The following is a 14,710-nucleotide window of genomic DNA, read 5'->3' on the forward strand; positions in this document are numbered from 1 at the left end:
CACTGTAATGACTAGAAGAAGAGCATTTAAATTGTAGCACTTCTGTAGAACCCTTCAACCAAGGATTATAAAACATTTTATAAATATGAATGAGTTTAAACCCAATTACAATCCCTTTTACGCACTTTTGCTAGTGGGAGGACACTAATACAAAACTGCAGAATAGCAGTGATAACTATTATTATCACATCCATTTTACAGGGGCAAACTGAGGGATAGATAAAAGAAGTGACTTATCCAAAGTCACAGAGTGAGTCAGCTTGCATCTGAAGAAGTGAGGTTCTGACCCACGAAAGCTTATGCTCCCAGTACTTCTGTTAGTCTCAAAGGTGCCACAGGACCCTCTGTTACCTTCAGAAATGGTCCAGGTTTCAGATTTGATGCACATCGCAACAAATCTCTCCAACATCTGTGACTCTTCCGCATATCCTAGATTATGCTTTGACCCTAAAACAGTGGGGACAATCTCTAAGCTTTCTTAGGGCTCACCTAGTGGCTATAACAGCTTTCCACCAAACTGTAGAAAGATATTCAGTGCTGTCACACCCAACTACTAAAAGGTTCCTCAAGGATATAGTAAGCCTCTTCCCTCAACTTTGACTTTCTACCTCCATGTGGGACCTAAACCTGGTACTGAAAGGACTGACTAGGCCCACCTTTGAAGCCATGGAAACCTGTTTGCTGACATACCTATCAATGAAAATGGCCTTCCTGATAGCAATTACCTTGGCCAGGAGAGATGGTGGTTCTGATGGCGCATCCCCCTTCCACAGTATTTTTTCTGGACAAGATTATGCTCAGGCCGCATCCAAAATTCATCCCCAATGTAACCTCTCCATTTTACATGAATCAATTGATTCACCTTCCAATCTTCTACTCCAAGCCTCACCAAAACAACAGTGAGGCTATATTACATACCCTAGATGTCAGGAGAACTCTGGCCTTCTGCCTGGACAGGACAAAGGCCTTCAGGAAGTTCCCTAGGATTATCAGACGTTGTTACCAAGTTCGAAACATGACTCCTCCAGACTCTATTCGTACACAACCACAAGGTTGATCTCTTCTTCTGTCACCTTCTTCAGGAATGTTCTTATTTCAGAAATCTGTAGAGCAGTGACATGGGCATCAGTTCACACTTTCGCCAAATGCTTTGCAATCACTGGGGACTCTGTCTCCAATGCCTTGGCTCCATGGTCCCTCCGACTCCAAAGTCCCAGCCCTCCAGAAGGGGTACTGCTCGGGAGTCACCGTCAGTGACAAGAACCCCGAAGTAGAGAGGAGGAGGTTGGGTTGTGGAGCACCTATAGGGATGCTATTCAATGAAGTAGTAGTAGTTACCTTGTGATTCTTTGAGATGTGTCCACCCTCCTCCCCTGTCCTTCGGATTTCTCGTCTCTGACTCTGTGGTAGAGAAGGAATTGAGGGGCATTAGCCTGCGCATTCTGGCTAGCCCACGCACATTTCCCCCAAATTAGCCTGGAGATTCCTCTGTAGAGAGGATTAAACCTGGAAACTTTTAGTTTGAGATACAGCCTTTTTTTTTCTTTTATTTAATTAAACGTGCAAAAATGTCCTAATATTTTTGGATGTAGAAAGTTTGGGGGTTTTGTTTGTTTTTAAACCATCACACAAATGAAGTATTCATACTGATTTAATTGGATCTGTCAGCTGCCTTTGACACTGTTGAAGGTGGTATCGACATGTTTGCAGTCTATAGTAAGAGTAGATGGAATTGGTTTTGCAGTGGCTCTGCTCCTGGGTGTTGAGAGGACCCGGGGAAAGTATGGTGATCATCTGAGGTGAGGGGGCTCATGCTGGATGCCATAGGGCTCTTTATGTCTCTCTTTATGGTTTCCTTGAGCCATTGAGCAGTTTGGTTTTTGTACTGTGCCCAGAGCACTGAATGGATACTGTACATGTGATGAAATTAGATAGGTGTCTTCACCAGAAAAGCTGAGTCTATGTTGAAAATGTCATTATAATTTTCAGCTGACACCAGTTTTAATAAGGACTCTAGCCATTCAGCGATGATAAAACATTGCTTGTGAGCTTCTGCTGACCAGAAACTGTCCCTTACATTCTTTCTTTTCTAGGGATTTTAGCAATTGGGCTTATTAATGAAGCTCTGGACGAGGGAGACACCAGAAAGACCCTTCAAGCCTTACAGATCCCTGCAGCAAAACTGGAGGGGGTAACCCCAAAGGTAGCACAGCACTACCAGGACACGTTGATCCGAGCCAAGAGGGAGAAAGCACAGGTGAGTGCTATTAAACAGGTCTCTGCAGAATTTTTATAGTCCAACATATTCTGTTGTGTGATTATGGCAGAAATAGTGCTGATGTCAGTGGAGCAATTGTCAGGCCTTCTGTGGGGATGATCATATTTTGACACTTAGGTTTTGTCTACATTAAAGAAAAATAGTTTTGCAACCATGAGCTGGATGTCACCATAAACCCAGGAAACTGCTGCAGACATACTGATTGCATGCAATGGATCATTGCATCTCTTGTTATTGCTTCAGTTCAGTGCATACAACAGAGGTTGTACTAATGCATTTTGGGACTCTTGGAGCACCAATTCTATAGTGTGCAGCACTTTTGTTGAGAGCACACAGAGGCTTTTGGGTAATTTTCAGAAGTGAGGTCCTTCAGTGTGCAGCAAATACACAGACCCAAAATCACTGGATTTATAACTTCTCAAAACCTGCAATTTTCATGGATTCATGGATTTTTAAGACCAAGAGGGACAATTATGATCACCTAGTTGGGTCTCTGATATAACATAGGCAATGGAATTTTCACTCAGTAACCCCTGCAACAAGCCCAGTAATTTATGGATGAACAAGAACTTTTAGAAAGACATCCAGTCTTGATTGACATTCCCCCAAGTGATGGACATCCTTTGGTAAATTGTAAGAATGGTTAATTACCCTCACTGTTATAAATTTGCATTTTATTAGTGGATCTTGTTCTGCCTTCGCTAGATTAAAAAACCCTCTAGTATTAAATATCTTCTCCCTGTGAAGTACATGTAGACTGTGATCAAATCACCTTTTAGCACTCTCTTTAGTAAGGTAAATAGATTGAACTATTGTCTTTCTCACTGTATGGAAGATTTTCTGGATCACAAATTATTCTTTTAGCTCTTCTCTGAATCTTCTTTAATTTTTCAACATCCTTCTTGAAGCGTAGAGTCTAGTAGCAGTTGCACCAATGCCACAGAGGTAATATAACCGCCCTACTCCTACACAAAGAAAGAACAGGAGTGGCACCTTAGAGACTAACAAATTTATTTGAGCACAAAAGCTTATGCTCAAATAAATTTGTTAGTCTCTAAGGTGCCACAAGTACTCCTGTTCTTTTTGCGGATACAGACTAACACGGCTGCTACTCTGAAACTTACTCCTACACAGTATTTCCCTCTTGACATGTTTTATATGATTATATTTAATTAAAAGAACATTAAAGTTGAAGTTGAAAAGTCAAGCAATCAAAACTAAAAAATATCATAATTAAGGTTGCCAATGCAACCTTAATTTGGCCTCCTTGTGCGTATGCATTATGATGCAGCCTTTAATTTCATGATCACATACTTTCTTTTTTTTTCACAGGACCTCTGCCTCATTCTGTACACAGGATGGACAGTGACTCAGGGTTCTGTAGGAAAAGAGATTTGTTTTCTGTAGGACCCCGGTTCATTTGTTCCAAAAGATGGAAGGTGTGTAGTGAAGGAGGCAGGGAGCTGCAGGAAGAGAAAGAATGGTCTCTTGGTTAAGGTAGTTGAATGCCATGCTGAAGAACTGGATTATATCCCTGCCTCTAACACAAAGTTCCTTTGTGATGCTGGGCAAGTCTCTTAAACCAAACTTTTGACAGGTGGATGCCAGCATGTGTTCCTCATTTATTGGCTGCCCTAATTGAGAGACCTGTGGTCTGATTTGCAAAAGTGCTGAGCACTCACAACCAGGGCTGCCGAGAGTAGGTTCGGGCCCCAGTGAAAAAATTTTTTCGGGTGGACCAGCTAAACAGGGCCGATGAGAGGAGTGGGAAGCCGGGCCCAGAATTTTTTCGGGCCCCCCAACGAGGGTGGACCGGCTAAACAGGGCTGACGAAACGGGGGGGAAGCCGGGCCCCGGGCCCCCTTCTGGACCGCCGGGCCCCGGTAATTTGTACCAGTCCCCCCCTGACCCCCTTGTCGGCCCTGCTCACAACAGTAAGTGAAATCAGCGGGAACTGTACTGTGAGCATATAAAGTGCTCGGTATTCTGAAAAAATCTGATTCTAGAGGGGTCTCAGGTTGGGCACCCAAATGTAGTGGGCAGTTGACAATTTGGGGCTTAATCTCTCTGGCTATGTCTACACTGCAGCTGGGAGTGAGCCTTCCAACCCAGGTAGACAGACTTGTGCTAGCAGAGCTCATGCTAGCACACTAAAAATAGCTGTGTGGGCATTGTGACATTGCTAGAGGCTTGGGCTAGCCACTTGAACTCAAACCCATCCTACTCCCTGGGTCTGAGCTCAGGTGGTTGGTCTGACCCTCCCCTGGTGCTGTAGTGTTTGCACAGCTGTTTTTAGCATTCTTGTGTGAGCTCTGGTAGCTCAAGTCTCTTTACCTGGGCTTGGAGGCTGTGTTCCCTCTAAGCTGTGTGGTCGCGTGGCCGCTCAGGAGTGAATCAAGTGCCACTCCCCTTACTACTCTGGAGCCACGTCGCTCATGCCCTCTGCTTTCGAGCCCCTGGCCAACTGCTCCTGGGACCCTCCTGCTTGCTGTGCAGAGTGGTGGGGGGGCGGAGGGGGAAGCACTGATGTCAGGGTGTCTGCCTCCCCCTGCCCATGTACCCCATCTCTGCAGAGCAGGAGAGGGGGGACAGGGTTCAGGAACAGGGTTCAGGAACAGGAGAGCTGCAGCTGCTGCTGTCTAAACTTTCTCGTGAGTGCCTTAAAGAGACAGTGCACGGTCTCTAATAGACTTCCCCAGCGCGTGCTCACCTCCCAACGCATACTTGTGGTGGTGGTACTTCTTGGTACTTCCTGCAATGCACACATATTTTCAGTAATTTCATTCTTTCAAAGTGGTGGTGTTTTAGTTTTTTAATTGGTCTATGCATTTCATAATTTTATTTCTCTCTCATGCTTAAATTTAATTAATTGAGTAGTGAATTCTAAAATGCCTAGTATCAGAGGGGTAGCCGTGTTAGTCTGAATCTGTAAAAAGTCACAGAGGGTCCTGTGGCACATAAGCTTTCGTGGGTAAGAACCTCACTTCAAGTGAGGTTCTTACCCACGAAAGCTTATGCTCCTGATACTTCTGTTAGTCTTAAAGGTGCCACAGGACCCTCTGTGACTAAAATGCCTAATCTGTCCTGGCTGGAGTAATTATCCCTATGGTAACTTTTAAAAAATATATATTATATCTAGGTTTTTTGTTTCTACTGGTGTCACACATCCGCACATTACCTTAATATTCATGCACATAACAAAATTCATTACGCACATGGATGGAAAAAAATAGAGGGAACATTGCTTGGAGGCTCACTCCCAACTGCATTGTAGACATACCTCTGTGCCTCATGTGTACTATAATGAGAGCACCATAGAAAACCTATGAGGAAATGGATGATTGTATATTCAGAGCAGGGTTTGCATGGTGGCAGTAAATAATGTATGTGGTCACATGTTGTATGACAAGGATTAAAAAGAAATATTGAATAGCTATCCTTTCATTGAGCAATATCCATTCTGAGCACTGAATGAGACAAAGGTCCTGTGGAAAATATAGCATGTGATCATGTAATTAAAGTTTGAATCATAATTAGTCAAATGAAGTTTGTACAGGTAGCCTTCATTTTGGCATTTCCTAACTTTTAAGTGCTTGACTTTGCAATATTAGCATTCTCTTAATATCAGTTTTTAATGTAAAATATAACTAATATTATAATATAAAAAATGAAATTTTAGAGACCAACGAATAACCGATTCATTGAGAGATTTGGGGAAGGAGAGATCATGCAAAATACACTACCAACAAGCTGCCTGCTTATTTACTTCTCTTGCTTCCTATCCCTAATCTGATGATTGTCCAATTGTCTGTAAAGAATCTGGCAGGCTTTCAGCACTAGATAATAACAAGCGGAAGTTAGGGAGATAAGTAAGTGGCTCATCTTCATAGCTGGGGAAGGGGTAGGAGGCATGATTCTTGTTGGGATGTGCCTGCTTTGGGTAGTTTGGAGTCAGAAACTGACCTTGCCTTTTTCTGTTCTCCCTGGGGAAGGAGATGCTATATTTCTCTGCCTTTGGTGACTTGAGAAGGAGAGTTTCATACAGCTTATCTCAGAATCCATCACTGACGTATCTAGGCAGGAATTTGGTTTGAGACTAAGACCTATGTTGAGCTCAGCAGTGGTTCCATATAAACGTAAACTTTTGAAATGGAGATGGCTGATAATTGCACAAATTACTAATGCAAATGAGGGCCCTGAAATGGTTAAAAACTCTCAGGAACTGATCTGAGGTTGAATCATTTCCTTTTGCTGAGTCAGTGTGAAATAATGAGCTACTTTTAGTGTGCTGGGAGCGTGTGCCAGGCTGGGCTGGTAACTGCAGTTGGGGTGAAATTGCCTTTTTTGGGCATTAACTCATCTTCAGGGCCCCTCCCAGCTGCACTTGAAGTAATTTTAGAAATTGAGATATTAGACTACAGTATAGAAGGAAAATAGTGAAAATCTTTAACCTGACTAGTGCTGACTAGTAAATTTGTGTATCTTGGACTGACTGTATGATTGCCATGGGTAACAGTCACTTAGTTTCTCCTTGGATGGTGGGCTACTGTATGACATTTTGTACATTATGTACATAGCTGACATTTTCCAGGCAACAGTGCATGTGGAAGTTTTTAGAGAAGTCAAAAGCAAGGTCTGTTTTCATAGAGAAGAAAGAGAAACAGTTTCCTTACTATTCACTGCATGTGGCTGAAGCCCTGCAATGCTAAATGTGTGGGGGGTTTTCCAAAGCCATCCTAGTCCTCTGGACATGCTGTGGATTGACTTTTACTAGCAGAGATTGGAATGTGCAAAGTTGTTACCTTTATCAAAGTGGACTAGAAAAGTCCTCTTCCCCCCTCCACCTGGACAGTTTCTCTCCTTCTGCCATTCTCCTGGGATCAGGTTGACTTTTAGCTGAAAGCTGCCTGTTTTGGACATGTTGCTCTCTTGAGTGAAAGGGACAGATATCCAGGTCATTGTGTGACCTGTCTCAAAGCTACAGAATTAAACTATGTTAATAGGACAAATTCAGAGGATATGTTAGGAAATGCCTCTTTTGGAACTGACCCTCAAAACCAGTTTCACGCTGTAGAGAGTTGCTTTTTATGCTGTATGGCTGTGGTGCACTTCGTGCTAGAGTTGAGTGTTTCCTGTATTCTGTACAGTGAGGGCTGAGGGACGTGGTTTCAGTTTTTAGTAATTAGCAACAGGAAGCAAATGGTGGGTGGGGAGAGACTATACTTGGCAGCTGCAAGGTCATTTGTTCTTCATGCACATGTTTTGGGTCTTTGTTAAACTTCTACCCCTTTTCCCTCATCTCAGTCTCCTGCACATAAACACAGCTGACTAGTTTTGTTCAGAGTCCAACCAGAACAGTTTAGTGTGTGTGATGAAGGCCCTATATATAATGGCCTGTTAAACAGGGTTCCCACGCTTAGTTTAAAGTCTGTTTGAACTCATTTCCAGCCAAAGACCATTCTAACTCTTTTTGGCCTCGCAATGTGGATGGGGAGAAGCCAAGTTTGAATCATGTTTAAGAACTTTTTTCACATGTTTTGTAGCCTCTTTGTAAATAGGCTAGAGCAGGGGTGGGCAAACTACAGCCCAGGGGTCATATCCGGCCCTTCAGACGTTTTAATCCAGTCCTCGAGCTGCTGCCAGCAAGTGGGGTTGGGGGCTTGCCCTGTTCCAGTGCTCCAGCCAAGGAGCTGGGTCAGGGGCTTGCCCCGCTCCGCACGTGCCATGGCGCCACATGGCTCCCAGAAGCAGCAGCTTGTCCCCCCTCCGGCTCCTATGCATAGGGGTAACCACGGGGCTCCATGCGCTGCCCCTGCCCCAAGCGCCATCCCAGCAGCTCCCATTGGCTGGGAACCATGGCCAATGGGAGCTGCAGGGGTGGTGCCTGCAGACGGGGCAGTGTGCAGAGCTGCCTGGCCGCGCCTCTGCGTAGGAGCTGGAGGAGGGACATGCCGCTGCTTCTGGAAGCTGCTTGAGGTAAACGCCACCTGGAGCCTACACCCCTGACCTCTTTCCATGCCCCAACCCCCTGCCCCAGCCTTAATCCCCCTCCCACCCTCCTAACTGCTTGGTCTCAGCCCAGAGCACCCTCCTGCACCCCCAACCCCTCATCCCCCAACCCCACCCCAGAGCCTGCACCCCCAGCCGGAGCCCTCAACCCCCCCCCGCACCCTAACCCCCTGCCCCGGCCCAGAGCCCCCTCCCGCACCCTGATCTCCTAATTTCTGGCTCCACCCCAGAGCCTGCACTTCCAGCCGGAGTCCTCACCCCGTCCCGCACCCCAACTCTCAATTTCGTGAGCATTTCATGGCCCGCCATACAATTTCCATACCTAGATGTGGCTCTCGGGCCAAAAAGTTTGCCCACCCCAGGCTAGAGTATGTTTCCCTGATAGTATGGGAAGAAATGTCCTCCAAGTGGCTTTAGGCTACTTGGTGCTAATTCAGTGGCCTATTGCTCTCGTGTCCCTGATCTCTGATTATTAAAGCTATGCACAATATTAGAATCTATCAGTTGCTTCCCCTTCCTCAGCAAATTTATCTTTGGAAATGAGATGATGGGAGAAGAATAGGAGAACCTGCTTAAGTTATGGTTGTAGCAGCCTCTGCTGGTCACAGGAACACATGAAGTTTTAATTCTTGTGCTGTAGTCAAATACAGAGTATCTGGAGAGGAATGTGGCTTTTTTCCCTCTGTGGCTGAAACTTAATGTGTGAACACTTGCTATGTGCACAGTGTATATCACAAAGCACAATTATCTTAGATGTACAGCTGGAGATGAGCTTTTTTCCATTTTTCTTTAGGACACTCAGGATGAGACAGCTGTACTGTGGCTGGATGAAATTCAGGATGGAATTCATCGATCCAACAGGGACACAGAGGAGGCACAGAAATGTAAGTTTCATATTAAGTGTTTCTATTAATCTTCATCATCAGGCATCCTCAGACTTTCTAGAAGATGATTCAGACATCGAACTTTCACTGTGTATATGTGAGAGAGAATGTGGAGTGCTCTCTTTCAGGTGGAGTCCATGTGCATAAGGCAATATGCAAGGTGAGGCCAGACTGTTAACTTATTGTAATGCTGTTATTTTTCCACATTATTATGTCACCTTCTGAATACATCCAAGCATCCAATTTGGTCTTTTTTTTACCACTGCAGGACATTGGGCAAGTGTCTTCACCAAACTGCACACAATAATGCCTACATCTTTTTCCTGAGGTTGCATCCAATTCGTTACTCATCTGTGTATTTGTGCATGCATGCACAATTTAAATGATTTCATCCAGTTCATATTACTTTGTATTTGTCTATGGTAAATATAATCTGCCATTGTTTTGCCCCGTCACTCAGTTTTATTAGATGCTTCTGGAGTTCCTCAAATTTGCACTGATTTTTACTAACCTAAATAATTTTGTACATCAGCATTTTTCACCTGTGCTATTCACCACAGCTTTCAGATACCCTAAAAAACTCATGAACAGTAGGCCTAGCACTGGTCTCAAGTTGCAGTGGGGGAGGTTTAGAGTGGATATTAGGAAAAACTTTTTTACTAAGAGGGTGGTGAAGCTCTGGAATGGGTTACCTAGGGAGGTGGTGGAATCTCCTTCCTTAGAGGTTTTTAAGGTCAAGCTTGACAAAGCCCTGGCTGGGATGATTTAGTTGGGAATTGGTCCTGCTTTGAGCAGGAGGTTGGACTAGATGACCTCCTGAGGTCCCTTCCAACCCTGATATTCTATGATTCTATGGTTCATGGGCACCTCACTATTAACTTCTTTCTGTCTCTAGAAACTATGGTTGATTCCTGCTCTTTGCTTCCTAACTCAGCTCTTTTTTTCAGTTCCTGACAGAATTTTTCCTCTTTCCTTGTGGTTTTAAGTTTCTTTGATGGCCTGTTGTTATAGACTTTATCAAAAGCCTTTTGAAATTCTTTTCACCAGTTTCCTTTATTTGCCATTTTAATTCTCTGAAACAAGTAGGAGCCCTGCTAACTTATGTACCTTGAAATTTTCAAGATTTTTTTTCTTGCATTTTACGTATTATGATTTTTTTTATAGTCTCGCATTCTCTGTAACATTTATCATGTGAACCCACGAGCGTCTTTTGTTTTGAAGACGAAGGCAAAGTAGCTGAGCGTTTTATTTTCTCCAGGCTCCTGCCCTTCCCTCCCCTGCTTTTAGTAGTCATCTTACATTTTTCTTGATATTCTTTTTTAAGCCCTGTCATGTTTTATAAAATATATTCTTATTCTTGTCTACTTTAATTTCTAATATTGTAGTATCACAATAATGACATTTAAATGATTCCAAAAATACATGATCACCACACTTAACCACATACTTGAAGCAAGAACTCTGAAAGCTCAAAGTTCTATGCCATTGGCTCTAGGATGGAACATGGTGCATCTCTGCTACAGTGACTCAACAGCTCTCTTCCTTTGTGCTTCTAACCATCCTTCACGGTGTGTAGTGCTTTAAACACAGGCCTACACTTTCCTTTGTCTCAAAGGTGAACATGCACTTACATTTTGTGCATTTCCGCTTCTTCATTTCCTTTTATGTCTTATAGATGTTCAGAAAAGCAGCATCTTCAAATAGTGACCTAGCCAACACCAAGTTTAAGGATGTATTATGGACACATCCTAAATTCCTTCAAATATGGTAATGGATTTGCATGGTAATCCATTGTCGTGCTAATGTTCTTTGATGTCCATATTTGGCCATAGACCTTTCTCTACAAATTCCATGTGAAAAGGTCCCCAGAATTTTATCTAGAATGGATTAAAAGCCATTAAGTTAACTTGACCTTTTGTTCCCATGGGTACCAACAGAAATCAACACTGACAAGTGCAGAGTCCTGCACTTAGGACGGAAGAATCCCATGCACTGTTACAGACCAGGGACCTAATAGCTAGGAAGCAGTTCTGCAGAAAAGGACCCAGGGGTTACAGTAGACGAGAAGCTGGATATGAGTCAACAGTGTGCCCTTGTTGCCAAGAAGGCTAACGGAATTTTGGGATGTATAAGTAAGGGCATTGCCAGCAGATTGAGGGATGTGATCATTCCCCTCTATTTGACATTGGTGAGGCCTCATCTGGAGTACTGTGTTCAGTTTTGGGCCCCACACTACAAGAAGGCTGTGGAAAAATTGGAAAGAATCCAGCGGAGGGCAACAAAAATGATTAGGGGTCTGGAGCATATGACTTATGAGGAGAGGCTGAGGGAACTGGGATTGTTTAGTCTGCATAAGAGAAGAATGAGGGGGTATTTGATAGCTGCTTTCAACTACCTGAAAGGGGGTTCCAAAGAGGATGGATCTAGACTGTTCTCAGTGGTACCTGATGACAGAACAAGGAGTAATGGTCTCAAGTTGCAATTGGGGAGGTTTAGGTTGGATATTAGGAAAAACTTGTTCACTAGGAGGGTGGTGAAGCACTGGAATGGGTTACCTAGGGAGGTGGTGGAATCTCCTTCCTTAGAGGTTTTTAAGGTCAGGCTTGACAAAGCCCTGGCTGGGATGATTTAGTTGGGAATTGGTCCTGCTTTGAGCAGGGGGTTGGACTAGATGACCTCCTGAGGTCCCTTCCAACCCTGATATTCTATGATTCTAATAGGTTGTGCTACCTCCATGAAAACATGTCTAAATGGACAGTGTGTCAGAACAGCTATTTGAAGGTCATGTCAAGGAACATCCTGTCTGAGGAGAGCTGGTTTCTGCTGCCAACTTCCAATCAGTTTCTGTCAAACTGTAGATCTGTAGGGTATCTACAAGGAATCCTCTATACACCTTTTACAAAGCATTGCTGCTTGAACTTGGCCTGTTTTGGGCAAGGATTGATTTATGTGGGGCTTTCTGTACATTAAATATTGACCCATCCTCCTCAGTCTTCACTTGCAATCTCATCCCCAGTGGTATTGCCCACAGATTGTGACCTCTCCTGGTGAACTGAGAGAGAGAAGGCTAGGATGCTGGGTGAAGTAGTGACTGCTCCAAGTGGAAAGGGCAGGGTGGAGTGGAAGTAAAACATCTGACATTGGTGATATGCTCTGTTGAAGACACTTGAGTCCTAAAGATGTGCACCTCATGTCCCTTTTCTCCCACCCCCAGAGAAACATTCAAAGTTGCTTTTCTATTAATCTGTTCTGTTTGGTGTGGACCATTGAGCCCCTGCATGCCAAGGTAACCCGCTCTTTTGTGTATTATCTAAGTTTCATTAGGAATTCTGGCCATTAATGAAGCAGTGGTCCATGGTGATGTGGGCCAGACCCTCAGTGCCCTGCGCTCGCCTGATGTTGGACTGTATGGAGTCACTCCAGAGTGTGATGAGACATACCAGCGTGACCTGGCAGAAGCCAAGAGAGAAAAAATGGCAGCAGGTGAACTGTGGGGGTTGTACAACTGAATTTTAAATGGTAAACTGGCAAGGAGAAAATAGATGAATCTGTGATGGTGGAATGGAAAGCAGAGGCCAGGGAAGAAATTTGTCTGGAAAGGAGACTAGGGTTGTGCGGAGGGGATGGGGGACTTCTTTTTAACATTTAGAAAATATACTTTTACTTAAATGTTTAGTAGAATGTTCTCTACTTCAGGAGCATGTTATGGTAGGTTGCTCAGTAAGGTCCTGGGGAAATGTGACATCTGCTTTTCTAGCTGCAGTGAACAGATAGTTGAAAATAGTTGTACTGATGATTCCTTAATGAATGTTATCTGTGTGCTGGGAGGCTGTGCTTCCCCTTCAGTTCTTGTACTTTAATTTCTGCTCATAGGGGACAATGGCAGTGAGTGGGTGAAGCACTGGGTGAAAGGAGGCTATTATTATTACCATAACCTGCAAACCAGAGAGGGACGTTGGGATGAACCCTCAGGATTTGTGCAGAATAATACCCAGCTCTCCCGGGAGGAGATACAGGTAGTAGAATAACATGTACTCATTGTCTCCCTGAAAAGAGCAAATTCTTTGTAGTTGCTCACCTGAGTAATTCTCCCCAGTATTATCCTAAGAGTTAAAGCTTAAATCCAAATAGAATTATTGGCTAAAAGATAATGCTGTTTAAAAATAACTAAAACAAATACTTTGCTGCTACATCTTCCTCTCATTTGTGCCTTTTTGGGTGTGCCTCCATGCCCTTTTGGTGTTGCCATTATGCTATACACATCTTTTGCACTCTTTCTACTGGGGGCTAGCAGATTTTTATAGACGATGTATTTCACCTTGGCTCCGTGTGTCAAGAAATTCCTACTCTCACCAGAGAGTATATATAGAGGAGCCACTTCAATAAATTCACCATAACTTTGAGCTAAGGATCATGATCCCAATGTATGTTGAAGGATAATTTAGGATATTTTGTGCATGATATAGCAAGTTAATTTACCATCTTGATTTTTGTCTCCACTGCCTCTTCCTCCATAACATTAATTCAGAGCTCTATCTCTGGAGTCACTGCTGCGTACAACAGAGAACAGCTTTGGCTTGCTAATGAGAACCTGATTACAAGGCTGCAGGCTTGCTGCCGTGGATACCTTGTTCGCCAGGAATTCAACTCCAGAATGAATTTCTTGAAGAAGCAAGTCCCTGCAATCACTTGTATCCAGGTAGTGAAGTCCTATGTCTCTGTCTATGGATGACTTCTTCTGTGTCCATACTACATATACTGTGATACTATTATTATTTGTGAATTATAATAGTGCCTAGAAACCAGATCTCATTGTGCTGGGTGTTACATATGGTACAAACATTTAATAGAAAGACAGCCCCTGCCCTGAAGAGTTTATGTTGCTTATCCCTTTTCATGTGAAACTAGCAAATTCCTCCTCAAGCAGAAATGCAGGGAGAGGAATGTATCAGAGAAGACCTTCTAGTGGTTTATTGTTTGGTCAGCCATTGATGTTTGTTTTTGGGACAGGAGTATGCCAGGTGCTCTGTATTGAAGAATGTATCTCATGAACTGCTCAGTAACGTACACTGGGGCTGCACTATATCTGAAGTATATTAGAGCTGTTGAATCAGCTCCATCTCTTATGGGCCTTCTGTCCCTTCAGTGGGGATGCACTCTGACACAATTGTATCCTGGGACCTGCTTTCTATCTCTGAAGGAATGTGCTTGTTCCATTTTTTATTAGCTTATTTCAAGCTGGTGATATCTGGAAAGTGACTTTCTTAGAAGTTGTGAGTGGACAAGTGGGGGAACTGCACCAGAAATAAAGGAAAGCTTTGTGAATACTAGGTGGCAGCATCAGACCTACCAGCGTAGGGATAGCAGAAAGTCTGAGAGAGTAAGTTGTACGCATACATTTTATAAGTTTCAGAGTAACAGCCGTGTTAGTCTGTATCCGCAAAAAGAAGAACAGGAGTACTTGTGGCACCTTAGAGACTAACAAATTTATTAGAGCATAAGCTTTCGTGGACTACAGCCCACTTCTTCGGATGCATAT

General features: G+C 43.6%; 1 protein-coding gene across 1 annotated transcript in view; it reads left to right on the plus strand.

The window, feature by feature from the left end:
• Positions 1-14,710, plus strand: part of IQGAP1 (IQ motif containing GTPase activating protein 1) — a gene marked incomplete in the record, with an annotated part of 184,544 nt that overhangs the window by 91,289 nt on the left and 78,545 nt on the right. The window contains 5 exon segments of the mRNA XM_034782917.1: positions 2,094-2,257; positions 9,081-9,171; positions 12,487-12,654; positions 13,045-13,187; positions 13,700-13,870. Coding sequence (XP_034638808.1) covers positions 2,094-2,257; positions 9,081-9,171; positions 12,487-12,654; positions 13,045-13,187; positions 13,700-13,870 — 737 coding nt within the window.

The sequence above is a fragment of the Trachemys scripta genome, chromosome 10 (genome assembly GCF_013100865.1).
Source record: "Trachemys scripta elegans isolate TJP31775 chromosome 10, CAS_Tse_1.0, whole genome shotgun sequence".
In the NCBI taxonomy this organism is placed as follows: Eukaryota; Metazoa; Chordata; order Testudines; family Emydidae; genus Trachemys; species Trachemys scripta.